The sequence below is a fragment of the Peromyscus eremicus genome, chromosome 5 (genome assembly GCF_949786415.1).
Source record: "Peromyscus eremicus chromosome 5, PerEre_H2_v1, whole genome shotgun sequence".
NCBI classification, from domain to species: Eukaryota; Metazoa; Chordata; class Mammalia; order Rodentia; family Cricetidae; genus Peromyscus; species Peromyscus eremicus.
In genome coordinates this window covers 125496524-125523743 of record NC_081420.1, presented here as the reverse complement: position 1 = coordinate 125523743, position 27220 = coordinate 125496524, and the positions used below count along the sequence as shown (strand labels likewise).

The 27220-nt window shown below is 52.0% G+C and overlaps 1 protein-coding gene across 1 annotated transcript; it reads left to right on the top strand.

Moving 5' to 3' along the window:
* The first annotated feature begins 1723 nt into the window (after positions 1-1723).
* Positions 1724-27220, top strand: Mast1 (microtubule associated serine/threonine kinase 1). Its single transcript, XM_059264431.1, has 26 exons — positions 1724-1806; positions 3202-3290; positions 3664-3739; positions 7433-7511; positions 8724-8884; positions 9038-9113; positions 9239-9448; positions 12446-12547; positions 12625-12757; positions 12825-12892; positions 16113-16198; positions 16287-16495; positions 18616-18754; positions 18860-18992; positions 19129-19294; positions 19378-19479; positions 19619-19741; positions 20871-20980; positions 21486-21664; positions 21741-21988; positions 22558-22764; positions 22965-23194; positions 23407-23529; positions 23618-23754; positions 25606-25793; positions 25872-27220. The coding sequence occupies exons 1-26, from the start codon at positions 1724-1726 to the stop codon at positions 27125-27127; spliced, it is 4713 nt and encodes a 1570-aa protein (XP_059120414.1). The 3' UTR covers positions 27128-27220.

Here is a 27220-nt window from a genome sequence, read left to right as displayed (position 1 = left end):
CATCTTGCAAGCCACTTTTTCCTTTTTATTTTCTTTTTTGAGACAGGATCTCAGTATATAGCTTTGAACTCACTATGTAGCTAAGGATAATGTTGAACACTATTTTTATTTATGTGTATGTGTGTCTTGCCTGCATGTATGTCTGTGCACGATGTGTGTGCAGAGCCCACAGAGGCCAGAAGAGGGCATCAGATCCCCTGGAACTGCAGTTACCGACATTTGTATGCTGCCATGGGTGCTGGGAACTGAACCTGGGTCCTCTGCAAGAGCGACGAAGTGTTTTTAAGCACTGAGCCGTTCCTCCACTCCCTACTTCTGCAACACTCTTATTAATATCTGCGGGTTATTGTTTTTAAAGATGTTATCTATGATCTTGTTATGGAGTCCAGGACAGCTTTGATTGCGAGAACATCCTGCCTCAGCCTTCTGAGTAGTTGGAATAGCAAGCAAGTGCTTCTAAATGCATTTTTCCAAAGGCCAAGCATTCATTTTTCTTATTAACTGCCATGTTCCGGTGTCTAGCATTAAGACCTGTTCAAGAAATTTATTTATTTATTTACCTAAGACAGGATCTCACTGTATAGCTCTGGTTGACTGGAACTCATGTGTAGATGATGTGTAGATCAGTCTTGCCTCAAATGCAGAGAGATTCTCTTGCTTCTACTTCCTGCATGCTGGAATTAAAGGTGTGCATCTCCACCAGCAGCAAGAAATATTCCTGGGCGGCGGACCTTGCAGTTGTTTGTGTGTGTGACAGTGTGGGTGTAGAAGTGCACAGCTTTCTTTTGGAGTGGGTTCTCTCTTTCCACAGTGTGGGTCTTAGGAATCCACCTCAAGTGATCAAGCTTGCTGGCCACTGGGCCCTCAAGAAATATTTTTCATGGCTGAGAGTATAGCTCAACTGAGAGAGTACACAAAGGCCTGGGTTTGATACTCAGAACCATATAAACAGGGTGTGGAGGAGCATGCCTGTAATGCCAGTGCTGAGGAGGTGTAGCCGCAGGATCAGAAGATCAAGGTTATTCCTCAGCTACACAGTTCAAGACCAGCTTGGACCTGAGACCCTGTCCAGAACAAAGAACAATGTTTTACAAATACTGTCATGGTGGCTCACAGCTGTGATCTGAGCACGTGGGAGGTGAGGCACTGGGATCTCTGGTTGGAGAACAGCCTGGGTGAATTCCAAGCCATCCTGCGCTAGAGTGAGATTCTGTCTTGTCAGAAAGCAAACAAAACTTTATTGGCATGAACATGCTTGCAGATGTCCAGTTGGGTCTATTTCTTGTGCACTTGACCCTGTTTTGGTTCCGGGGAATCAGGAGAGGAATCAGGAAGGCAAGGGTGACATGGTGATGCTGATGACGCCCTTGCTCCTTAGGTGAGTGGAGCTGCATTGTGGGCAGTGGCTATATGTCCACGCTGACCTCCATCCCTTTACCCCTTTTTCTTCCAGAAGGATTTGCCCCTGCCCCGGAAAAGCAGCAGGTGAGCCTTGGGGGAAAGATGCCCGGGATGCTGCCCCAGGTAGGGGCACCAGGCGTGCACGCGGGCGGGGCCTCGCGCGGCGACACCCCGTAGCGCCCCCTCGCGACTGGCCGCAGCAGCAGGGCCCTCCCCTCCCCCGCCCTTCCCTGGCCGCCGCTGCGGCTCCAGCCTCCGCCCAGCGCACTCGCTCCCCGCGCTGTCGCTGCCGCACCTGCCACCATGTCGCCGCCGCCGGGTCATGTCTGACTCTCTCTGGACTGCGCTTTCCAATTTCTCGATGCCCTCCTTCCCTGGCGGCAGCATGTTCCGCCGCACCAAGAGGTAGACCCCCATCCCCAGACCCTGTCCTGGCCCACCCGGGGAAGCCGCCCCGCCGGCTGCTGCGGCAGGGCGGGGCCGGGATGCTGCTCTCTGTCCAGCTGCGCCAGAGGTGTCCCCGCTGTGCCCTCCTGCAGGGGATGGGGTTGAACGCGGGCGGTGCGGGCCGTGCTGCTGGAGACTGGAAAGGCCTGGGCTGGGGACAGGGGTCGTGCCGGCGGGGGGTTGCAGCGCCTTTGTTTGCAGACGCTGTGGGCTCAGGCGGCCCTGGTGGGGGTAGGGGGCCGCGGGGAGAGGGGGCTTGGCACCCTCAGAACAATAGCCGCAGCCTGGCCTCCCCCCCCCCCCGCCCCCATCCGCGTGCTCTTGGACAAGCTAATATGCTCAGTCACTGCGGCTGAGAGCGTAGGGGCTAGAGCTCCTTACTGGGGGCCCCTCTTTACAGCTGGTAGGCAGAGGGAAGGGGGGGCGTTATCACTGCACGGACCCTCCCAACTCGAACACAGGGTCACACTGAAAATAGTGACACGGCGTCACACAGAACATGACCACACACACACAACCCTAGTGTCTCCGGTACACTGGGAGGCACCACATATACTCAGCCACAGGTCAAAGCCATGGACAAATGGGGTCACCTCCTGTGTCACACACAGACACACACACATTGTGCATTTCTAGTAGAATGCCACATGCAAGACCACCCACCAAACACGATGCTCCCATCCAAGATATACAGATCTATTTTTAAAATGACACATCCATGCACCTAACACTATCACAACAGCTGTATCGCATTGACATCAGGATAAAGAGACACAGGGACTTCTGCAGAGGCAAGGACACACAGTCACATAGCACGTACCCGTCTGGTACATAGTTGCATGCTTGGATGTGACCAGCGTCACATACAGTGATGGGAACACAATGATGGACACACACAGCCAGTGTCTCTCATGCTGATAACCGCTAGTGATAACTGCACACTTGCAGCTGAAGTCACGCACCATGCGGGAGTGACAGTCATGTACAAGCTGTGCTTCTCACTGCACCACACATACAGAAAGATGTGTTGTCACACAGATCGCATACATGACATACCACTGTCGCTCAGTGTGGGTCTCATACAGTGGATGCCTCGTGTGTCTACATACCGTGAATGTTATGGGCATCTCAAGGACACAGACATTCAGGATCACTAATGGTGTCACCATGACTGTCAGGCCATAACTGACACAGACCTCACGGAGCTGCACACGAGTCACACTCTACCCTGGAAGTGTCACACACTGGCTGCATCGTGGAAGAGAAGTGAGGATCTGAAATGGAAGAGTGGCTTCATAGGCTCACACTCAAAGTCTGGGGCCTCCCTTGATGCCTTCTCTCCTTCCCTGGCAGTTGCCGCACCAGTAACCGGAAAAGCCTCATCCTGACGAGCACTTCGCCGACCCTGCCACGACCCCACTCCCCACTGCCAGGCCACTTAGGTGAGACAAAGATGCAGCCTGGGTACTTGTGGATTTAGACCGTAGGAGGCGGGGCCACAGCCGGACGTGGCCATCTCTGTATGGGCGTGGCCCCTAGATGGATGGCGTGGATGCGCCCGGTTTAGAGTTGGACAGGGTAGAGGCAGAAAGGAGGAGCCAGAGCTGAGGGGTGGAGCCATCTTAGAGGAGGCTGAATAGGCACCTAGGTGAGTTCAGTGACTCGAACGCCCCCCCCAAAAATTTGCAGAGGCGGGGCCACTGCAAAAGGGGCGTAGTCTACCATATATGCTCCGGCCTGCATCAGAAGGGTGAGCTGTCCCTAGCAACCTACTTTGGTGATCAGAAGACCCTAAAGCTCTCCTTTCTCTCGCAGGTAGCAGTCCCCTGGACAGCCCCCGCAACTTCTCTCCCAACACTCCCGCCCATTTCTCGTTTGCTTCCTCCCGAAGGTGAGTCCTTCCCCTGAGGGCCCCAGAACTCGGTGCGATCCTCCCCATCCACCGTCTGGGCCACCATCTGTTCTTGTCCTAATTGCACCCGAGTAGCCTCTGGGGACCAGTGGAAGGGCCTCAATGTCCTAGCTGGAAAAGCTACTAAAATTCAAGGAGGAGCTTTGAAAAAGGTGGAGCCAATCACGGCTCCAGAATGGAGAGGAGGGGACCTCCTTTGCAGTGGAGGGAAACTGCCAGTGCTCTGGGGCCCCAGGGTCGGCCTCCTCCTAGCCTTGTGCGCTTGGCCAAGCGTTTCCATAGCAACAGAACAGGGCTGTCAAGATGAGGTGCGCAAGCGCACACTGCACACAGCCCATCTAGGGCCTCAGTCCCTCCAGCGGCAGAGGGTGGCTAGGGCATTTTCTCAACCTTCCAAAAGGTAAGATGTTGCATTTGCCTCCCAGGTTCTCTCTCGGTGGATTTAAATGAATCTTCTTGGGGACCATAATGAAAAGTGGGGAGGGGCAGGGAGTTCCTGCTTTTTGTGGAGAGTCATTGGAATCTTTGCACCAGGAGTGGAAGTTGGGGTGATTTTTCTTTAGCTGTATTTATGGTTAGGAACCTGAAAGGAACAGTCACATGGGATGAAGACACCCCGTTTCTGTCCTTAGCATGATGAGACGGTGAGGCAGTAAAGAAAGAGGACAGGAGTCATTGCAAAGACTGATGAAAGCTGCAGGGGAAGATGGGGATAGAGAATGGCTTCCTGGAGGGGGAGGGGATCCCCTTTCAACAGTAGTAGAACTTAGCTGAAGGAAATGGGGAGCCAAGCATGACTCTGGGTTTGTTCTGTGTAGAAAGAGACCAGAGCCCACCCGATCAGAGTGCATGTTTATGGGACTGGCCATCTGAGTGCGAGTGTGGATGTGAGCAAGCATGAGTGACCTACACACACTTTGGAATGTGCATCTGTGTGTACTGTAGGTTTGTAGATGTGTGTTAAAGGAGGACACCCCCACCTCTGGATCTCTGAGCCATGTGCAGCCTGTGTGTGAGTGGGAATGTATGTGTGTGAGTGTCTGAGGGAGTTTGTGCCTGTGTGCATCAATGAATGGGTGTCAGTGGGACTGGATGAGTTTGTGGTCCTGTGTGAGTGGGAATGTATGTGAGTGTATGTCTGTGACACAATATCTATGTGAGGGAGTTCTGGCCTGTGTGCATCAATGGGTGTGGGCATCAGTGTGACTGGATGAGTGTGTAGCTGTGTGGGAGTTTGACTGTCTGACAGTGAATGAAAGTCTCGAATGTGTAGCTGCATGAAGAGAAAGCACAGAGTGTGTGAGTCAGGATGCAGCTCTATATGTGTCAGTGTGAGTCTTGGCTCTCTTGTGTGCACTTTTATGTCATGTCTGCTTGGGCATGTGAGTGTGCATTAGTGTGTGAGAATACAATGTGTGGGTTCATGTACCGGGCTATGAATACTCACAACTGCCTTTAATGAGGAGTAATGAGTGTGGGACTGAGAACTGGAATTTACCCTTTTCTTTTTAGTTTTTCTTTGTAGCCCTGGCTGTCCTGGAACTCTCTGTAGCTCAGGCTGGCCTTGAACTCACAGAGATCACCTGGCTCTGCCTCCTGAATGCCCGGCTGAGAGTTGGAATCCTTTCTTTCTTTCTTTCTTTCTTTCTTTCTTTCTTTCTTTCTTTCTTTCTTTTTAAAGGCAGGGTTTCTCTGTGTAGCCCTGGCTGTCCTGGAACTCACTCAGAAAACAGGTTGGCCTTGAGAGAGCTTGAATTTTTAAAAATATTTTAAAATTTCATTTTATTGTGTGTGTGTGTACACCACTTGAGTGCCTGGCGCCCTCTGAGGTCAGAAGAGGGCACCAGATCTCTTGGAACTGGAGTTATAGAAACATGGAGTCACTATGTAGATGCTGGGGACTGAACCCAGGTCCTCTCCAAGAGCAACAAGTACTCTTAACTACTGACCTATCCAGTTCCAACAGTCTGAATTTTTGTATGTGTTTTGTTTTGTTTAGGACAAGGTCTCATATAGCTTAGGGTGGCTACAACTTGCCCTGTAACCAAGGATGATATTGACCTCTTCCACGTAGAGTCTCCTTCATATCAAGCAGCTGTTTTTGCAGATGTTTGCCAGCACATCACACACACACACACCCCTTTTCTCGCAAATTTTTTTTTTGAGACAGGATCTTACTATTGTAGCCCTGTTTGGCCTAGAACTGGCTCTGTACACCAGCTGACCTTGAATTCACAGAGATCCCCCTGCCTCTGCCACCCAAGTGCTGAGATTAAAAGTGAGCACAACCATCACCAGTCCTGACTTTTTTTCTTTACATGTATTTCTTTATTTGTATATGTCGTACACGTGTGTGTATGTGTGCGAGAGTGTGTGGTGGAGCTCATGTGGAGGACAGAGGACAACTGTCAGGAGTCAGTCCACTCTTTCCACCTACCATGGGTTCCAGGAACGAAATTCAGGTCATCAGGCTTTCAAGGCTCATTTCCCTACTGAGTCATCTCACTGGCCCTCATTTTGTTTTTTTAATTTTTCAGATTTATATGTTTTGTATATGACTGCCTGTAGGTCTGTGCATCATGTGCACTACTGGTGCCTACAGGGTTCAGAGGATCAATTCCTGAGTCCCTGGAATTACAGTCACAGATGGTTGTGAGCCACCATGTATGTGCTGGGCACTGAACCTGGGGTCTTTGCAAGATCAACAAGTGCGTTTTGTTTTGTTTTCTTTTCTTTTGGGACAAGGTTTCTCTGTGTAGCCCTGGCTGTCCTGGAACTCACTCTGTAGTCCAGGCTGACCTCGAACTCACAGAGATCCTCCTGCCTCCACCTTCTGAGACTGAGGATCACAGTCATGTCCCAGTCCACCAGGTTCAGTCTGTGAACCCGACCAAACTAGGCACATGCACATGAGTGGTTGTAGCTACACTGTGAGAGGGATCCTGTGTGGACAAGACTATACAGGCCCAAGTCAGGGTATCACTGGATTGGTTAGAGGATGGGTTCTTTTTGTCTGAGAAGATGCCTGGGGGTCTTCTCTGAGAGATTTCTTGTGGGAGTTTCTTGGAGTTAGATTCTAGGGTTCTTGGGAATGATTTATTTGTGTTAGCTTCTTTGTATTGTATTGTTATCATTTCGGGTGTAAGAGATTGGACCCAAGGCCTTGCACATGCTAAGAGAGCTCTCTATGGCTGAGCCATACCCCTAGCTCCCTTTGGATGGGCTTTTCCAATCCCTCCTGTGTCCACTCTTTGTGTGTCTTTGTTTTGTTTTGTTTTTTTGAGACAGGGTTTCTCTGTGTAACAGCTGTAACTGTCCTGGAACTAGACCAGGCTGGCCTCAAACTCATAGAGATCTGCCCGCCTCTGCCTGGGATCAAAGTGCTGGGGGATTAAAGACTTGTGCCACCATGCTCTGCTGTGGGATGGCTTTTTTGAAGTGGTGATATTACCAAATAAGGAAGGTCATGAGGAAGTCCCAAGGAGAGGGATTCTTCCTCCAAGACCCTGGCACCTGGCTTAAAGATGCCATTGTTCCCGTTTTACTCTGCAAGCTGTAGGTATCTGAGGATCCCCATACCCCATATCCACGCTGGTCATGGCCAGTGGCTCCTCTCACTCCAGGAGTGAGGGGATCCCTGACAGAACTCTGAGCAACTTGGTTGGGTTCCAGGGCGGATGGACGCCGCTGGTCGCTTGCCTCGCTCCCTTCCTCTGGCTATGGCACCAACACACCCAGCTCAACTGTTTCAGTGAGTATGTGGAGGTGGATGGATGGGCGGGTAGGGACTGCAATGACTCCGTGAAGACCAGCAGTCCCGGATGGACTGAGAGGCTGGGTTCACTGCCCTTGATGAGTGTCCACTTGTCCATCCATTAGAGCTTTCCCCCAGGGCCTCATCTCTGCTCTCATTGCATTTCTACCCATTTCTTGTTACCCACGGTGACACAGTCTTGGGGAATTAAGGCACGTGCCCAAGTGCTTTAGCTGGCCAGAGCCAGGCCACCATGGCTTCTACCTAGAGCCCATTTGCTTGCACACTGGACACCTCAAAAATCTCTCTTTCAATGCCTTTCAGGGACACAGTTCTGATTCTCTATCCATCTACTGCTATGGTGATTAACAAGCATGGATACATGATCACATGGCATGCAAGGCTTCCTGGAAGAAGTGGTTGAAACCAAGACAAAGGATCAGTTTGAATGGGGAGGGATTGGGAGTGAGATGTTCAAGAGGTCAACAGCCTGGTCAGCTCCATAAGGCCTCAGAAAACATGAATCAGCTGCAAGTTGAAGCTAACTGTGTTATGCAGTTATACAGCTGATTGTGGTGGCATGGGCCTGTAATCCCAGCTGGAGAGTCTGAGATAGGAATGTCAGCAGGAGTTCAAGGCCAGCCTGAGCTACATGAGACCCTACTTCAATTCCTCACCACCACTACAGGGAGGTGGGGGGAGAAAAAGGAAAGAAACAAATCGCTGAGGAAATTAGCTGTATAGGTAGAGTTGTAGTCTTTCATGCCTGAGGCCCTGGGCTTGATCCCCAGGACCACGTAAGAAAGCATGAAGGAAGGAGGGAAGGAAAGAAAGCTAGCTATCCAGCCAAGACTTGGAGCCGAGCAAGTGATTCACAGAGGAATGACCCAAGCATGGAAAACAGCTAATGCCAAGGCTCTGGGGCAGAAGCACATCTGGCATGTTCAAGGATCAGCAGGACCAGTAGGATGGAAAGAGCAGGCAAAGTGGGGCAGGAGGAGACGATGGCACAGGATCGTGTGGTCTAGGGGAAGGCCTCGTGGATACACTGTAAAATAGGAGCCACGGATGCTTCTGCACGACAATATCCCCGTCCCCTTGGTATTTTGAGGCTGGCCTCAAACTCTGTCCTCTTAAGCGCTGGGATCACACAGGGTGAGTGCTGTGTTGCTCTCACGGCGGCTCTGACTCCCCGCGCTCTCTCTGCAGTCCTCCTGTTCCTCTCAGGAGCGCCTCCATCAACTACCCTACCAGCCCACGGTGGACGAGCTGCACTTCCTGTCCAAACATTTCGGCAGCACCGAGAGCATCACGGACGAGGATGGTGGCCGCCGCTCCCCCGCCGTGCGGCCCCGCTCTCGGAGCCTCAGGTATGCGAGCACCGAATCTCCTTTTTGAAGGGATGGGGTTTGGTGCATGACCAGAAACCTTCGGCCCTGGGAAAAGAAGAGTGAAGTGCGCGCCGGAGGTGGGGGACAGCAGGGAGGCAGGGTGCTGCACAGGAAAGACTTCTTTCCCTGCAGCCCCGGCCGCTCCCCCTCCTCCTACGACAACGAAATCGTGATGATGAACCACGTGTACAAGGAGCGGTTCCCGAAGGTGAGACCCCCACCCCCCACGACCACCCTTCGCTCGCTTGCGCACCTGGGCTCCGCGCGCCCCCTAGCGGTGGGCGCGCGCGGCGCAGGCTCCCGTGACCACAGCATGCTTGTACGGCTGCCCAGGCCACCGCGCAGATGGAAGAGAAGCTGCGGGACTTCGCCCGCGCCTACGAACCTGACAGCGTGCTGCCGCTAGCCGACGGCGTGCTCAGCTTCATCCACCACCAGATCATTGAACTGGCTCGAGACTGCCTTACCAAGTCCCGCGATGGGCTCATCACCACGGTCTACTTCTACGAACTGCAGGAAAACCTGGAGAAGCTGCTGCAGGACGTGAGTGTCAATCGCTTCAGGCCCCGCCCACGAGCCGGGCAGGCCCCGCCCGGTTCCTACACCAGTGAAACAGGAGACTGGGAGGTGGAAAACAAGGATATTGTGATTCCCACTCTAGGTCCGACGGAGGAGCTGGAATTTATCTCCTTAGCTGCCCTTCAGTTGTTTCAGCAACTATCACCTCCTCCGGTGGCCTCCTAGACCCTTCCCTCCCTTCCCCCTCACTGGGAATTGAACCCTGTGAACTAGTGACCTAGAACATTTGAGGCAAGTGCTCTATGACTGAGCTACATTTCCAGTCCTGTTTGCTTGTCTGTTTCCCTTTTTGTTCAAGATAGGGTACTGGGTAGTGCCGGTGAGCCTCCGACTTACCATGTAGCCAAGGATGGCCTTGAACTCCAGAACCTCCAGCTTCCTCCTATTGAGTGCTGGGATTACAGTCTTATGCCACCACTTCCAGTTTATGAGATGCTGGGATGAAACCCAGGCCTCTGCACGCCAGGAGAGCACGCTATCAACTAAGCTACATCCCTAGTTCATACTAAGTTGCCCATAACTGGCCTTCAAATCACTGTATAACCCAAGCAGGCCTTGAATTTGACATTTTCCTGTCTCAGCTTCCTGAACAGCTGGAGTCACGGGCCTGTGTGTGATTTCTAACTCTGCACACACAACACATTCTATGTATTTGCTTGTCTTCCTTCTTGGTTTTCCTACTCCAGTGTCAGCCCTGCAGTTGGGCACAGGGCTGTCTTGTTCAGAGTCCCCGGTGTCTTGTGTGGCGCCTAGTTCACAGCAGGTGCTCAACAAATACTGCATACACGTCTCTGGGGGCGTGGCTCATTGTCAGGGGGTTTGCCTAATGTGTGTCAGCCCCAGGTTCCGTCCATAGCAACACACGCACACACACACACACATGCACGCACACACGCGCGCGTGCGCACACATGCACACACGCACATACACAGGCACAGACACACACATGCACACATGCACATACACACACACACACACACACACACAGGCACAGACACACACACACGCACACACACACACACGCACACACAGACACACGCACACACACAGACACACACACGCACACACGCACACACGTCATTGGATGAGCCTGCTGTGGCAGCACACACTTGTCGTTCCAGCATTAGGGAAGCTTAGGCAAGAACATCCCCAGTTCCAGGCCAGCGTGGCCTACACAGTAGACCTTGCCTGTGAATGAATGAGTGAATTAATTAATGAATTAAGTGGATGTATGAATAACAGTAAACAAGATAATGTCCCGTCCAAGTTAAGGATTGTGGTGAGCACTTCCTGTGTGCTGGGGCACAGGTGGACAGAAAACAAGTATCCTTGCCTTCCTGGGGTAGAAATACTAGTGCAGGAATCATGGAAACAGGTCAGGGATCATGAGAGCGGCTGACATTTAGGACTAAGAAGGAAACAAAACAGTGACTGGGTGCCTTATCAAGAGTCCTCAGGAGGGCTCTCTGGGGACATGACATAGAAATTGGGACAAGAATAATAAGTAGACAGCATCTGTGGAAAGAACCAGAAGGAGTGTGCCCTGAGCAGAGGAAACAGTAAGCTTTGTGTTCGATCTCTTTTCAGTGCTCACTCTGAGCTTTATTAATGCCATTTAACTTCTGTGCCCAGAAGAAGTAGACAAGGGTGATTTGCTCACTCTTTTCTTTTTAATTTTTTTAATTTTATTTGTTTTGTTTTTAAAGATTCATTGTGAATTTTATGTGTTTTTTATATTTATTTATTTTTTTATTTATTTTAGAAATAAAATTTATTTTATAAAGAGACAGGCATTCTCTGTGTAGCTTTGCGCCTTTCCTGAATCTTGCTCAGTAGACCAGGCTGGCCTCGAACTCACAGAAATCCACCTGGCTCTGCCTCCCGAGTGCTGGGACTAAAGGTGTGAGCCACCACCGCCCGGCATTTATTTATTTAATTATTTATTTGTTTGTTTGTTTGTTTGTTTATATGTATACAGTGTTCTGTCTGCATGTATGACTGCAGGCCAGAAGAGGGCGCCAGATCTCATTACAGATGGTTGTGAGCCACCATGTGGTTGCTGGGAATTGAACTCAGGACCTCTGGAAGAGCAGTCAGTGCTCTTAACCACTGAGCCATCTCTCCAGCCCCCATTTGTGTATTTCATGTGTATGGGTGTTTTGCCTGCATGTGTGTCCGTGCATGAGTATGTGCACTGTCCAGAGAAGCCAGAATCCCCTTGAACTGGAATTACAGAAGTTGTTGAACCACAGGGGTACAAGGTATTAACCCTGGCACCTCTGCACGAGTAGCCACTGCTGCCCTTAACTGCGGGGCCATCTCCAGTCCCTCATTTTCATTTTAAGTTTTATTTATTATTTGTATGGGGGGACAGAGTGGACACCTTTGGGAGTTACTTCCCTCTTTCCACCGTGGGTTCTGGGAATTAAACTCCGGTTGTAAGGCTTGTGTGGGAAGTGCTTTAACCTACTGAGCTCGCTCCCTGACTGACACCCCTACCCAGTGCGTGCGTGTGTGTGTGTGTGTGTGTGTGTGTGTGTGTGTGTGTGTGTAGGATAAAGCCCAGGTAAGCAGGCGCTCCTCTGTCACTGAACCACACCTGTAGCTCCAAGATGTGTGCGCCACTCACTTTAATAAACACAGCCTTGGAGGAATGGTAGAGCTGGTGGTCCCCTCGAGCCCACAGTAGGCAACATCCTACTCACAAAAGATGTCCTCGGGTCCCCACATGTGAACCATGACACACACATTCCTACACCCATGCACACCATACATGCACAATAATAAATAAACATTACTTTGGACAGGGTCTCACTTGCTATGTAGAGAGAGCTGGGCTTACACCCACAGTTCTCTTCTGTAAATGCGACAGTGGTGACATTGCCTGGAGAGCCTGGTCTGGGAAAGAGGCCTGGCCGACAGATGACTTGGAAACCCGATCCTTCCTTTCCTCCACTCCAGGCCTATGAACGCTCTGAGAGCTTGGAGGTGGCCTTCGTCACTCAGCTGGTGAAGAAGCTGCTCATAATCATCTCTCGCCCTGCAAGGCTTCTGGAGTGCCTGGTGAGGGGCTACTCGAGAGGGATGGGGATGGGGTGGCCCTCAGTGGGTACAGCAAGCTAAGCCCATCCCTGCCCCAGGAATTCAACCCAGAAGAGTTCTACCACCTGCTGGAGGCCGCTGAAGGACACGCCAAGGAGGGCCACCTGGTCAAAACTGATATCCCCCGCTACATCATCCGACAGCTGGGCCTCACCCGGGACCCCTTTCCAGGTGTGTGAGGGGCCTGAGGGGGTGGGCTGACCAGCCGGGCAGCCCACTCACACCCACCTCATTCCAGATGTGGTACGCCTGGAGGAGCAGGACAGCGGGGGTTCCAACACTCCTGAGCAAGACGACACATCCGAGGTGAGCTGCTGCCAGGCTTAGTTTCACACTCTGAGCCTCAGTTTCCCCATGTGTACAACAGTTTTTTCTCCATGAGCTTCATGTCAGTGTGAGTGTTGTGACACAGTGCTCTACTGCTGAGCGACAACCTCAGACTTCTTGTTATTTTAGCATTAATTTATCATTATTATTTGTGTGTGTGTGTGCGTGCATCTATGTGTGGGTGCACGTGGGTGTGGGTGTCCAGGGAGGCCAGAAGAGGGCATCAGATCCCCTGGAGCTGGAGTTATAGGCAGTTGTGAGCCACGTGGCCTGGGTGCCAAGAGCCAACTCGGGTCCTCTGGAGAGCAGCAAGCACTTTGATTAGCTGAGCCACCCTTTCAGGTCGTGTGTGTGTGTGTGTGTGTGTGTGTGTGTGTGTGTGTGTGTGTATGTATGCATGTGTGTGTGTATGTGTGTGTGTATGCGTGTGTGTGTGTGTGTGTGTGTATGCGTGTGTGTGTGTGTGTGTATGTGTGTGTGTGGTATGTATGTATGTGTATGTGTGTGTATATGTATGTGTGTATGTGTGTGAATGTGTGTGTATATGTGTGTATGCATGTGTGTGTATGTATGTGTATGTGTGTGTATATGTATGTGTGTATGTGTGTATGCGTGTGTGTGTGTATGTGTGTATGTATGTGTATGTGTGTGTGAATGCGTGTGTGTGTGTGTGTGTGTATGCGTGTGTGTGTGTGTGTGTATGCGTGTGTGTATGTATGTGTGTGTGTGTGTGTACCAGTGGAAACTAGAGATGCTCTCTGGTGTCTTCCTTAGCCAGCCCCCACTTTGTTCTTTGAAATAAGGTGCCGTCTCATTGAACCTAAAGCTCACCAATTCTCTAGGCTGGCTCTCCAGTGAGCTCCACACATCTCTGTCTCCACCCTGCCCAGTGTTGGAAGTGAAGGATACACTGTGCTGGGGTCACACTCAGGAACCATTTCCAACTTCCACCACTGCACGGGAGCTGAACTCTTACCCTCACATTGAGTGGTGGGCATTTTACAGACTTGAGCTGTCGCCTCAGAACCAAGACCTCAAATTTAAAAATAAAATCCTACTACGTAGCCCAGGCTGGCCTGGTTATACTGTTCCTCAGTCTCCCAGGTGCTGGAATGTGACATCCCCCCCTCCACCCCCCGGAGCTGAGGACCGAACCCAGGGCCTTTCTCTTGCTAGGCAAGCGCTTTGCCTCTGAGTTAAATCCCCAACCCCGTGACACCTTTTTTTTAGTTCTCCCTTTTAAAAAAATTCAGGTTAGCTGGGTGGTGATGGAGCACGCCTTTAATCCCAGTACTCAGGAGGCAGAGGCAGGAGGATCTATTTGAGTTCGAGGCCAGCCTGGTCTACAAAGCAAGTTCCAGGACAGTCAGGGCTGTTACACAGAGAAACCCTGTCTCAATAAACAAAAAAAAAAAAGAAAGAAAGAAAGAAACAAAACAAATCAAAAAAAGAAAAAAAAATGAGGGTAGGCATCGTGGCACATGCCTTTAATGCCAGCACTTGGGAGGTAGAGGCAGGTGGGTTTGAGAATTAGAGGCTGGCCTAGTCCACATAGTGATTTCCAGGACAGCCAGGACTTGTAGAGAGAGACCCTGTCTCAAACAAACAAAGCCCCCAAATTAAAAATAAATAAATAAGTAAAACGATTGAAATGTGGGGGCTGGCATCTAGAGAGATAACTTAAAGGCTGAGAGCAGAACATTTGGGGCTCAGTGGTTGAGAGCACCGGCTGCTCTTCCAGAGGACCCAGGTTCAAGTCTCAGCACCCACATGGCGGCAGCTCAGACCTGTCTGTAACTCCAGTTCCAGAGCTTCTGGCACTCTCATGTAGACATACATGCAGGTGAAACACCAGTGAACACAAAATAAAGTAAACTATATATTTTTTAAAAAGCAGATAGCCTGGCGGTGGTGGCGCACACCTTTAATCCCAGCACTTGGGAGGCAGAGGCAGGCGGATCTCTGTGAGTTCGAGGCCAGCCTGGGCTACAGAGTGAGTTCCAGGAAAGGCGACAAAGTTACAGAGAAACCGTGTCAAAAAAAAAAAAAAAAAAAAAAAAAAAAAAAAAAAAAAAAAAAAAAAAAAACCACAAACAAACAAACAAAAAACAAAATTTAAAAAAAAGCGGAATACCTATTGCTCTTGCAGAGGAACTGAGTTCAATTTTCAACACTTACATTCGATGGCTCAAAACCATCTGTAACTCACGTATAAAAAACGAATCTTTATAAATATTGAGATGGGTTCTTGCTATGTTGCCCAGGCTGACCTCAAACTCCTGGGCTCAAGGGAATCTTCTGCCTCAGTTTCCCTAGTATTTGGGACGACAGATGTTTGTAAAATAGCAGAAGTCACCATCTGAGCACTTTTTGGGTTTTATGTTCTTGATTTTGGCTGTGCTAGGGGTCACTTGGCCTCTAGCATGCGTACACAACTGTACAGCTGTAAGTCTAACTGTACACAACTGTACAGCTGTAAGTCTAACTGTACACAACTGTACAGCTGTAAGTCTAACTGTACACAACTGTACAGTCTAACGAGCTATGGCCTCTCTCTCAACCTCGAACTCACTGAGTGCCACTCAGCCCCCTCCCTCGGATCTGGCACTGGCTTAGCTCCCTCTCTGGATTTGCTCATTCCTCCCCCTCTTTTTTTTTGAGACAACGTCTCCTCTGTAACTAGGAGTAACTTGAACTTCGTCTGTAGCCTTCAGCTTCTGACCTCCTGTCTCAGCTTCCCAAGTGATGAGGTCACAGGTGTGAGCCCCACGCCTGGCGGCCCCTTTTCTCTTTTAAAGATTTTATTGTTTTAGTTATTTACCAGGAGGGGGATTCATGGCACAGCATGCATGTGGAGGTCAGAGGACACGTTTTGGGAGTTGGTTTTCTTCTCTCATATGGGTCCTGGAGATTGAACTCAGGTAGTTAGACTTGGTGGCAAGCCCCTTAATCCATTGAGCCGTCTTTCCAGATCCCAACTTCTGGGAACATTTTATATATGTTCATGCTACTTGTAGGTTTTCAGCCTTTCCTAATGGTAGAGTTAGGAATTCATCACCAGAGGCGGTTTAGATTCAAGTGGCAGCTTAGTTGCTTTCTCACTGTGCAAACTGGATAAAGGACTTATTCATCCCCCTGTTCCTCAGTTTCCCCATGTGTAATGGTGGTGATGACCATAGTCTTGCACTTTCTTCTGCAGGGTCGCAGCAGCACCTCAAAGGCCAAGAAACCGCCTGGAGAGAATGACTTTGACACTATCAAGCTCATAAGCAATGGTGCCTACGGGTGAGCCACCCGGGGCTCTGGCGGGGGAGGGTGGCGGAGGCCGGGTGTCTCGGAGGTGATGGCCGGTCCTCGCTCTCTTCCCCCGCAGGGCCGTCTACCTGGTGCGGCATCGGGATACACGGCAGCGCTTCGCCATGAAGAAGATCAACAAACAGAACTTGATCCTCCGCAACCAGATCCAGCAGGCATTCGTGGAGCGCGACATCCTGACGTTCGCAGAGAACCCTTTTGTGGTCGGCATGTTCTGCTCCTTCGAGACCCGGCGCCACCTTTGCATGGTCATGGAGTATGTGGAAGGTGTGGCCACTTTGGAGTACTGCTGCGCCAGCCGGTGCTGCTGGGCCACCCACTTGACCCAGGGTCACCTCTTAGATCACATGCTTGTTTTCCTGTTTGCCATCCTGTCATGTCCTTGATCTGTCTGCCCATTATGCCCATCATCACGATCTCATTATGTATCCTTCTGAGTGCTGGACCCCCTCAATTTGTATTCTATACCCATCTTTTTATCGATTCATTTGTTTTCACACCCATTCAACACCCATTAATTGGGGCACCTGCTTTTTTGCTTTTAAGACTTTATTTATTTATTATGTATACAGTGTTCTGCCTGCATGTATCCCTGCACCCAGAAGAGGGCACCAGATCTCATTACAGATGGTTATGAGCCACCATGTGGTTGTTGGGAATTGAACTCAGGACCTCTGGAAGAGCAGTCAGTGCTCTTAACCTCTGAGCCACCTCTCCAGCCCTGGAACATCCATTTATTTACATGCTTTTCCTTCCCTCTGGTCATCTATTCATCATTCATCCAATTCTCCTCCTTTCTTCTTTCCTTCCTCCCTCCCTCCCTGCCTGTCTGTCTGTCTGTCTTGTCTTTCTGAGATAGTCTTCAGTGCAGCTGAAGCTGGCCTGGAACTCCCAGGTCCCACCCCTTCCTCAGCCTCCAAGTAGCTGGGCCTAAGGGTGTGCAGTCACACCCATGCACCCTTTCACTTCCCATTTGTTAGTTCCTCTACAACTCTTACTTTTTGGGGGGTGCTGGGGATAGAATCCAGGAACTCTACTGCTGAGCCGCACCCCTAACCCCTCATTGGAGGATTCTAGGCAATGGCCCTCCCTCTGAATCATGTCCCCAGCCCTTCACAGGTAGAGGTAGTTCCAGGCCAGCTTCAGTTATGATTTAGTTAATAATAAATATTATTATAAATAAAATATCATAAGTAAAGTTAATTACAATATCAACTAAAGCTCATACTTTACATTATTATTCATACTTTATATTTTACATTTATTCTCCATCTTTATGTATTTCTGAGCAATATGTAAAGTTTGAACCCAGGATTTGTGTGTACTTGGTTTCAGGCCCAGGCATTTCATCAATCTTTTTCTATATTATGTAGCATTCACGTGACAGGAACGTCTATGCCACCTTTAGGAGTGGCTCTATCCAGGTGCTCTTACTAAGCCACTGACCATCGCCTAGCTCTGCTTTCCATGTGCACGTTCCTTCCTGATATACAGATTCCATGCTCTGTCCAATGTTCGTGCAGAAGAGCATAAACCTGCTGCGTGTTGACCTAGGGGCCCTGCCCTGACTGACATCCACCCCTGGAGGAAAAAGGGAGGATGGGCATCAGGCAGACTAAAATGCTGATTTTGGAGCTGATTTTGGATGTGGTTCAGCAAAAAGCACCTGTCTAGAATCCACCCGTGAGGGGCTGCGAGTGTGGATCAGTAGAGGAGTTACTGCTGAGCACACATGAGGCCCTGTGTTCCGCCTACAGCACTACTAAATAACATGGGGATTCCACTCTTCCTGGGTGGAGGCCAGGAGCCCACATTTTAAAAGCCCTGGCCCTCAAGGTTCAGTTGTCGAGAGGTCGAGTCATGCTTTCTTTGATTCTAAACAAAACTCACAATCATCAACTTCCGGTTTGAACAGACCTGTCTCTGAGTCAGAGTCCTTATGTAGAAAGTGGGCTGGACGGTTCACAGTAGCTGAGTTACGGAACCAGCCTTGGTGTTGAGCAACAGAGGAATAAAGGAAATGTGGTGTGTGTACACTATGGAATTTTTCAGCCATAATGAAGAGAATCAAGTCTTGTCATTTGCATTAAAATGGGTACAGATGGAGACCTTCACATTGAGTCTCAGAAAGAAGAGAGAGAGAGAGAGAGAGAGAGAGAGAGAGAGAGAGAGAGAGAGAAAGTGGGCTGGTCATACCGATTTCAGAGGATGATTAATAACATGAGGTAAGACTAGGAGAGTGCAACTCTTCCCAAGACTTGCTCCAGCCCTAGACCTTAGTTTTCCCCTTCTGCAAAATGGGTACAATGGAAGTAGAGAAAGGTGCGTGCTGTGTGCTTGGCTTTGGGTGGCCCCCTCTTTACTTGAACCCCTTCCCTGACTCTCAGGTGGTGACTGTGCCACTCTCCTGAAGAACATTGGAGCACTTCCCGTGGAGATGGCTCGAATGTATTTTGCAGAAACTGTTCTGGCCCTTGAGTACTTACACAATTACGGCATCGTGCACCGTGACCTTAAACCAGACAAGTGAGCCTTGACCTTTATCACCCGCCCCTGCTCTGTTCCTTGGAAGACCCAGGGCCAAGGGCAAGGACCTCACTTTTGAAACCTTCTGATGCCCTCTGCCTGCAGCCTCCTCATCACTTCCATGGGCCACATCAAACTCACGGATTTTGGCCTCTCCAAGATGGGACTCATGAGCCTCACAACCAACTTATATGAAGGTCACATCGAGAAGGACGCCCGGGAGTTCCTGGACAAACAGGTGTGTGGCGGGCATGGGGGTCATCCTGGGTGGAGTGACCTGGAAGGACCTCAGGGATCCAGGGCCTGGTGGGGGGCACAGCTCTCCCTTGAGGCCCCTTCTGTGGCCAGGGCACAGGCTGACCGCCTGCCCCCAGGTGTGTGGGACCCCAGAGTACATCGCACCCGAGGTCATCCTGCGCCAGGGCTACGGCAAGCCAGTGGACTGGTGGGCTATGGGGATCATTCTCTACGAGTTCCTGGTGGGCTGTGTGCCTTTCTTCGGGGATACTCCAGAAGAGCTCTTTGGACAGGTCATCAGCGGTATGTGCCTCCTAGGTGGGCAGGTGGGAATATAAAAAGCTGGGCTTCCTGGGGTGACTGCTCAGCTTCACTTTGCTTTGCAGATGACATACTGTGGCCTGAAGGGGATGAGGCCCTGCCAACAGATGCCCAGCTTCTAATATCTAGCCTCTTGCAGACCAACCCCCTGGTCCGGCTTGGGGCAGGTAAGAGAATTTTGCACAGACAGCCGATGCTGGGAAGCAACACTGTTCTAGCTTGTGCTAAGGCCTGGGGCTGAAGATGACCTGAAGGGCTGGGTGGGTGGGCAGACTGTCAGGTGTCTCTCTGGTCTTCTGCCCGCAGGTGGGGCTTTTGAAGTGAAGCAGCACAGTTTCTTCCGAGACCTAGACTGGACAGGGCTGCTGCGGCAGAAGGCAGAGTTCATTCCCCACCTAGAGTCAGAAGACGACACCAGCTACTTTGACAGTGAGTTGGGGGTAGAGACACATGCCTGATCTGAGGAGAGTGGGATCCAAAGAGAGGTCCTAGAGTGAGGGCTGGGACAGAGCCTGACTGAAGCTGCTCAGGCCTGGGGATGCAGGGCTGTCCTCCCAGCTACTAAGAACACTTTCTGTGCCACGAAAAGAGTTTAGGGGTTCTATTCTCAGCACCCACATGGCAGCTCACAACCACCTGTAACTCCAGACCTAGGGGATGCAGCACCCATTTCTGAACATTGTGGACACCAGGCATAAAGTGGCTCAGAGACATGCATGCAGGCAAAACAGCCATACACATTAAAACAAACCAAATATAACAAAAAGTTGGAACGATGGTTCAAGGGTTAAGAGCCCTTGCTGCTCTTGTGGAGGACAAAGGTTCTGTTTCCAACACTCATGCCGGAGGGAGGGAATGGGGGAGAGCAGGAGACGCTCAAAAACATCAGTAACTGCAGATCCAGGGGATCTGATGCCTCTAGCTTCCCCAGGAACCTATACCCAAGCTAAGTGTGCTCACGTACACACACACACACACACACACACACACACACACACTTTTTTTTTTTTTTTATGAAAAGAAGAAAAACAAAAAGGAAAGTAAGAAGATGGCTAGGGACACAGCTTAGGGGTAGAGTGTTTGTTTGCCTTGCATGGGAGAGAACCTGTGCTCAATCCCCAGTAATGCAAAAAAAGAGACAAGACCCAAATTGCCTTCCAGGCGTGGCCTCGTGGGATTTGGCGCAGTCCGCCTTAGGAGCAGTGCCTGTGCTAAGAACTGGGGAATGGCTTTGGTAGGGCACAGGGGTAGATCCTCAACGTGGGGGAGTTTTCAGTTTGGGCCTGGGCTTTGCCTAGATGGCAGGGCTCGGACCAAGAAGGAGGCAAGACCTGTAGTAGCCTGAAGTGGAGGCAGGGTGCAGGGTGCTGTAAACGTGGATCTGGTAGTTTGGCCTCCCCCAGGCTCGGGGAGAGCCAGAGATTCGGAGAATGGGGCGCGGGCGGGGGTGGGGCGGGGAGCGGCGGGGAGGGGTCTGGGGGCGGAACCGGGAGCACATTGGAGGGGGCGTGTCCCTGACATAGTCTGGCTGGGCTCTGAGGAGGCGGCGGTTCTCCAGCCCGCTCGGACAGGTATCACCATGTGAACTCCTACGACGAGGATGACACCACCGAGGAGGAGCCCGTGGAGATCCGCCAATTCTCCTCCTGCTCTCCGCGCTTCAGCAAGGTGCGCCGAGCCGGGCTGGGCTGGAAGGCCTGTGGACCACAGGGTCCCAGGCACCCGAGGTCTCAGTTTGGAAAGTTACAGAAGGGGTGGGAACTAGAGAGTTGAGAAGCCTTGCTGGGGAGGCGGGTTGCGGGGGGGGGGGGCTCTATGGAGCAGACCTTTGGCACTGGCCTTGCCTGAGGGTGTGGATGACCGTGGGAGCAGGGTAAAGCTGTGCAAGGTCTTACCAGTACTGAGCAACTGGAAGGATGTCTGGCTCAGCCTGGTGCCCGACAGACAGGAGTTGGGGAAGGTAGAGAGCACAGTGGTCAGGGAGCTGGACCGAGCGGGTCTGGAACAAGGCAGGCTTGACTTTGTATGAAGGTTCTGGAGAGCAGAACACAGGGAATTGGAGAACTGAGCAGGCGTGCCCACGGAGGACAGAGCGCGGTCTGTGTGCGCTGGTTGCAGAAAACTGATTGGCTGTCACGCGAAGGCTACTCAGCATCTCCTACTCCGCTCTTAGGTGTACAGCAGTATGGAGCAGCTGTCGCAGCACGAGCCCAAGACCCCGGTATCCGCATCAGGGGCCAGCAAGCGGGACCCAAGCGCCAAGGGCCCGGAGGAGAAGGTGGCCGGCAAGCGAGAGGGACTGGGTGGCCTGACTCTGCGTGAGAAGACCTGGAGAGGGGGCTCCCCAGAGATGTAAGCAGGACTACAGAAGGGCTCGAGGGCGGGGCCGAATGGGAGTGTCCATTCTGATCTGGCCTCCTCTGTGCAGTAAGCGCTTCTCAGCCTCTGAAGCCAGTTTCCTGGAGGGGGAGGCCAGTCCCCCGCTGGGAGCGCGCAGACGTTTCTCGGCCCTGCTGGAGCCCAGCCGCTTCAGTGCCCCCCAGGAGGACGAAGATGAGGCCCGACTCCGCAGGCCCCCTCGGCCCAGCTCTGATCCCCCTAGCTCATTGGATACACGCCTCCCCAAAGAGGCAGCTCAAGGGGAGGGCACTCCTACTCCCGGAGATCCCGAGGCCAGTGAGTGCCTTCTCTAGCTGTTTTTCCCAGTTTCTCGGGGATGATCTATTGAGCATCCACTTAATGTACATGGTACAGTGTAGGCAAGATCCCACGCACTATTAACGCACCTATCTGAGGGTATTACCAATGAGAATGCCTATCAGGGTCGGTGAGGCTCAGTGTGGGGCCTGGGGGTATGGCTTGAGACCCAGAATTTAGGCTACACAACAAAACTTGTAGTAGAAGTGGTAGTTTGGAGCTGGGTGATGGTGGTACACGCCTTTAATCCCAGCACACGGGAGGAAGAGACAGGCAGATCTCTGTGAGTTCGAGGCCAGCCTGGTCTACATAGTGGGTTCTAGAACAGGCAGGGTTACATACTGAGACTCTGTCTCAAAACAAACAAACAAATAAATAAATAAAAGCACTCACTACTCCAGGTTGGCATTCAGCCAAACAGAAGGGTGATGGTGCCATCCTGGGCCAGAGGCTGTACCACAGATTCTGTGGCCTGTTCTGTGAAGTTTAAGGAATAGGAATTGTGTGTGAAAAGTCCTTGACCTGACCGCTCTTACCCTCTATGGCAGCGGAGCGCTCACACCCAGGTGACCTGTGCCCACCCTCCAAGGACGGAGACCCATCAGGCCTTAGGGCCACCAATGACCTGGTTTTGCGAAGGGCAAGGCACCAGCAGCTTTCTGGGGATCTTGCTGTGGAGAAGCGACCTTCTAGAACTGGGGGCAAGGTTATCAAGTCAGCCTCAGCTACTGCCTTGTCGGTCATGATTCCTGCAGGTGACGCTGGCCCCGCCCACCAGGGAAGGGGCTCCCTGTAGTGTGGTGGGGCGGGTGTGCTTTCCCTGTCTGTGGCTGTTTGCTGTCAGGATGGAGGAATGGAGAACTGGCTATGGGGCTTGGACTTGGAAAGGGTCACAGCTCCTGGGATAGGAGCGTGAGGGCTGCCCTCATCTCTGACCATAGCTTTGTGTCTGCAGTGGACCCACATGGAGGCTCACCCCTTGCTAGTCCCATGTCCCCTCGATCGCTCTCCTCCAATCCATCCTCACGGGACTCCTCACCTAGCCGGGACTACTCACCAGCTGTCAGTGGACTCCGTTCCCCTATCACCATTCAACGCTCAGGCAAGAAATATGGGTTCACACTGCGCGCCATCCGCGTCTACATGGGCGACTCAGATGTCTACAGTGTCCACCATATTGTTTGGGTGAGTTTCGTGGGCTGGGGAATGGGCGGAAGGGAGCTTGGGGTGAAAGGCAGTGTAGTGAGACTTCTCTCTCACTCAGTTCTCTGGCCCCAGATTCTTTCTCTAAGCAACGGGGAATAATGACTATTTCATAAAGAGCCAATGCAAAAAATGTGGAGTTTTCTTTCTTTTCGACCCTCCAATCATGCCCCTGTGGGTTTTCCCACTTCCAGCACGTGGAGGAAGGAGGTCCAGCCCAAGAGGCAGGGCTCTGTGCTGGGGACCTCATCACCCACGTGAACGGTGAGCCAGTGCACGGTATGGTACACCCTGAGGTGGTGGAGCTGATCCTGAAGGTGAGCGTAAGGGAAGGGGCCTCGATGGGTGGAGGGTGGAACAGGACCCAGCAGCCTCTAACGGATGGCTTTACCTCCCTTCTCCCAGAGTGGCAACAAAGTAGCTGTGACCACCACACCCTTCGAAAACACCTCCATCCGCATTGGGCCAGCCAGGCGCAGCAGCTACAAGGCCAAAATGGCTCGTAGGAACAAGAGGCCTTCCGCTAAAGATGGCCAAGAGAGGTGGGCAGGACCATAAGTAGTTTATCCTCCTAACAATGGGTGGGATTAATGCAGAACAGAAGGGTAAGCAGTGGGAGGGAAGCAAAGACGGAGGACCAAACCCAGGCTGGGAAAGTGGGGGATCCAGGGAAGGATACTATTTAAAATAAAGCATGTGGGTTAGCCCTTGAGCAGGTTAGACCTGTTTCAACAGGACTTGGGAGGAGCTGGGATAAAAGATTACTACTGGCTGGGCAAGGGGGTGCATGCCTTTAATTCCAGCAGTCCCCAATCCCCAAGATTCAAAGACAGTGTGGTGGCAGAGACAGGCAGATCTCTGAGTTCAAGGCCAGCCTGGTCCATATAGTGAGTTCCAGGACAGCCAGGGCTATGTAGAGAGATGCTGTTTCAAAAAACAAAAATACTAGTTCCAGGACAGCTAGAGCTGTTACACAGACAAACCCTGTCTCAGGGGAAAAAAAAAAAAGGCTGAGCCACCTGGAATACAGTTAAGCAGACCATCTGGTGAGGGCACCCCTGTAATTCCAGCTCTTGGGAGGCTGAGGCAAGAGGATCTCTGGATGTTAAAGGTCAGTGTGGGCCCATACAGTAAGGGAAACAAAGAAACACAGTCGGACATATTTAGTGATGGAGGAGTGTTACTAAAAATGCATCCTTACTTATAGGATTTCCTTCGGTGAATATCAGAGTGAATTTACACAACTCACTTATGAGGTCACTAGGCCATATACTCATATAGGACTAACATAGTGTGGGTATTTGGAAATCGGTTCTATTATGAGCATGACTAATTTCTTCTCTCATACATCGGAAGAGCTAAGAGTGTTGCCAGGAGTGTTGATATGTATGTGCGTGTGCATACCACAGAGGTCTTCATACCACGGAGCCACTTCCCCAGATCCAAGAGAAAAGTTTGTTTATTTATTTAAAAATTTAAAAGATTTTATTTTAATTATGTGTAGGTTTGCGTCTGTGAATATGAGTGCAGCTGCCTGTGGAGGCCAGAACAGGGCATTGGGTAGATTTCCCTGGAGGCTGGAATCACAGGAATTATGAGCAGGCTGTCCAACAGAGGTGCTCGAGTCCTCTGCGAGGGCACTATATCCTCGTAACCACTGATCCATTGCTCCAACCCCAAGAGAACAGTTTTGTTTTAGATTTTTAAAACTTGTATTAGGGTTTTGATGGCTTCTATTCATGTGTACCACATGTGTACCTGGTGCGTAAGGAGGCCAGAAGAGAACGCCAGATTCCTCTGGAACTAGAGTTACAGGTGGTTGTTAGATGCCATGTGGGTGCTGGGAATCCAACCCTGGCCCTCTGAAAGACCAGCCACTGTTCTTAACTGCTGAGCCATCTCTCCAGCTCCAAAAAGAACAGTTTTGACAGCTCGCTGTAGTGGCACATGCCTTTATTCCCAGCTCTGCAGTTGGAAGCCAGCCCGGTATACATAGTGAGTTTCAGGACAGCCAGAGCTACAGAGTGACCCTGTCGGGGTGGAGGTGGGGGCAGTTTTGATCCCGGGGTTTGGTCAGGAGTGAGGGTTTGAGTGAAGGAAGCAAATTAATCCAGTAAGTGGGTTGAGTGCAAAGGAGCGTGACTAGATTGTGGGAGGGGCCGGAAGGGGCCCAGTTTGTTTGGACGGGATTTCTGGCTTGGATTCCACGTGGCCAGAAAACAGTAGGCATGACCATCCAGGATTGAGCCAAGGCTTCTGTTTTGATAGGTGGGTTGTAGGAAAAGGGGGTGCTGGAACGGGTGCATGGTTACTGGGCTGTCGTGCAGTCCAGAACGGGAAGACTCACAGTTCCGGAGTTAAGGAGAGGTGACCCTTCGGTATTTATCCCCCAGCAAGAAGCGAAGCTCCCTCTTCCGGAAGATTACGAAACAGTCAAACCTGCTGCACACTAGCAGATCGCTGTCCTCTCTGAACCGGTCCTTGTCGTCCAGCGACAGTCTTCCCGGTTCGCCCACGCACGGACTACCGGCACGCTCGCCCACGCATAGCTATCGCTCCACGCCTGACTCCGCCTACCTAGGTAGGTTCTGCGCCTGCGCGGGGTAGGGGACTAGGGCACGGTGGTGCTCAGAATGCTTGCACCTTCTCTGGCCTGCAGGCGCCTCGTCACAGAGTAGCTCCCCAGCTTCCAGCACGCCCAACTCCCCCGCGTCATCGGCTTCGCACCACATCCGGCCCAGCACTCTGCACGGGCTGTCACCGAAGCTACACCGTCAGTACCGCTCTGCACGCTGCAAATCGGCCGGCAACATCCCGCTGTCACCACTGGCGCACACGCCATCCCCGACGCAGGCGTCGCCACCGCCGCTGCCAGGCCACACTGTGGGCAGCTCGCACACCACACAGAGCTTCCCAGCCAAATTGCACTCGTCGCCTCCTGTTGTGCGCCCGCGCCCCAAGAGCGCAGAGCCACCGCGCTCGCCGCTACTCAAGCGCGTGCAGTCAGCGGAGAAGCTGGGGGCTTCGCTGGGCTCAGACAAGAAGGGTGCGCTGCGCAAACACAGCCTCGAAGTGGGCCACCCGGATTTCCGCAAGGACTTCCACGGTGAACTGGCGCTACATAGCCTTGCCGAGTCCGATGGCGAGACACCTCCCATCGAGGGTCCTGGGACGACCCGGCAGGTCCCTGTGCGACGCCTGGGCCGCCAGGAATCGCCCCTGAGCTTGGGCTCGGACCCTTTGCTACCTGAGGGTGCCCCGAGGCCAATGGTGTCAAGCAAGGAGGAGTCCCCGGGAGGTGCAGAGGCTTGCACCCCGCCTCGCGCGACAACCCCCGGGAGCCGGACCCTGGAGCGTGACTTGGGCTGCACGAGGCACCAAAGCGTGCAGACTGAGGATGGCCCAGGTGGGGTCGCCAGGGCTTTGGCCAAGGCGGCGCTAAGCCCAGTGCAGGAACATGAGACAGGCCGGCGCTGTAGCTCCGGTGAGGCAGGCACACCCCCGGTGCCCATCGTTGTAGAGCCTGCCCGGCCAGGGGTCAAGACCCAGACACCCCAGCCTCTGGGCACAGACTCCAAGGGATCGAAGGAACCTGTCACCCAGGTGCCTCTAGTGCCTGATGCGCCAAGGGGCCGAGAGCGCTGGGTGCTCGAGGAGGTGGAAGAGCGGACCACACTAAGCGGACCTCGCTCCAAGTCAGCTTCCCCCAAGCTCTCTCCCGACCCCCAGACTCCAACCCTAGTCCCAACCAAGAATGTGTCCCGCAGTGCAGTCCCTCCGGCCCCACCTGCTTCCCTTGCGGTCCCGGGCACCAAACATGAAGCAGCGTTGAACTCCCGGTGTCCTGCTGAAGCTGTGACTTCCACAGGCCTAACCAAAAGTGGAGCACCCAGCCCCGCACCTCTAGGCCCGTAGCGGGAGCAGGCCTTTGGTCCTGTATGATGTACAGGATGTACAGATGCCTGTATACATTTGTACACATATAAATAAAGTGCCCGTGCCGCCTGA

What these genes read in the sequence shown, in the direction of transcription:
- Mast1 (XM_059264431.1), top strand. Translation starts at nt 1,724, where the DNA reads ATGTCTGACTCTCTCTGGACTGCGCTTTCCAATTTCTCGATGCCCTCC. An exon ending in GGTCATGGAGTATGTGGAAG is followed by an intron (nt 16,496 to 18,615) that starts GTGTGGCCACTT and finishes CCTGACTCTCAG; the next exon opens with GTGGTGACTGTGCCACTCTC. An exon ending in GTCGGTCATGATTCCTGCAG is followed by an intron (nt 22,765 to 22,964) that starts GTGACGCTGGCC and finishes TTGTGTCTGCAG; the next exon opens with TGGACCCACATGGAGGCTCA.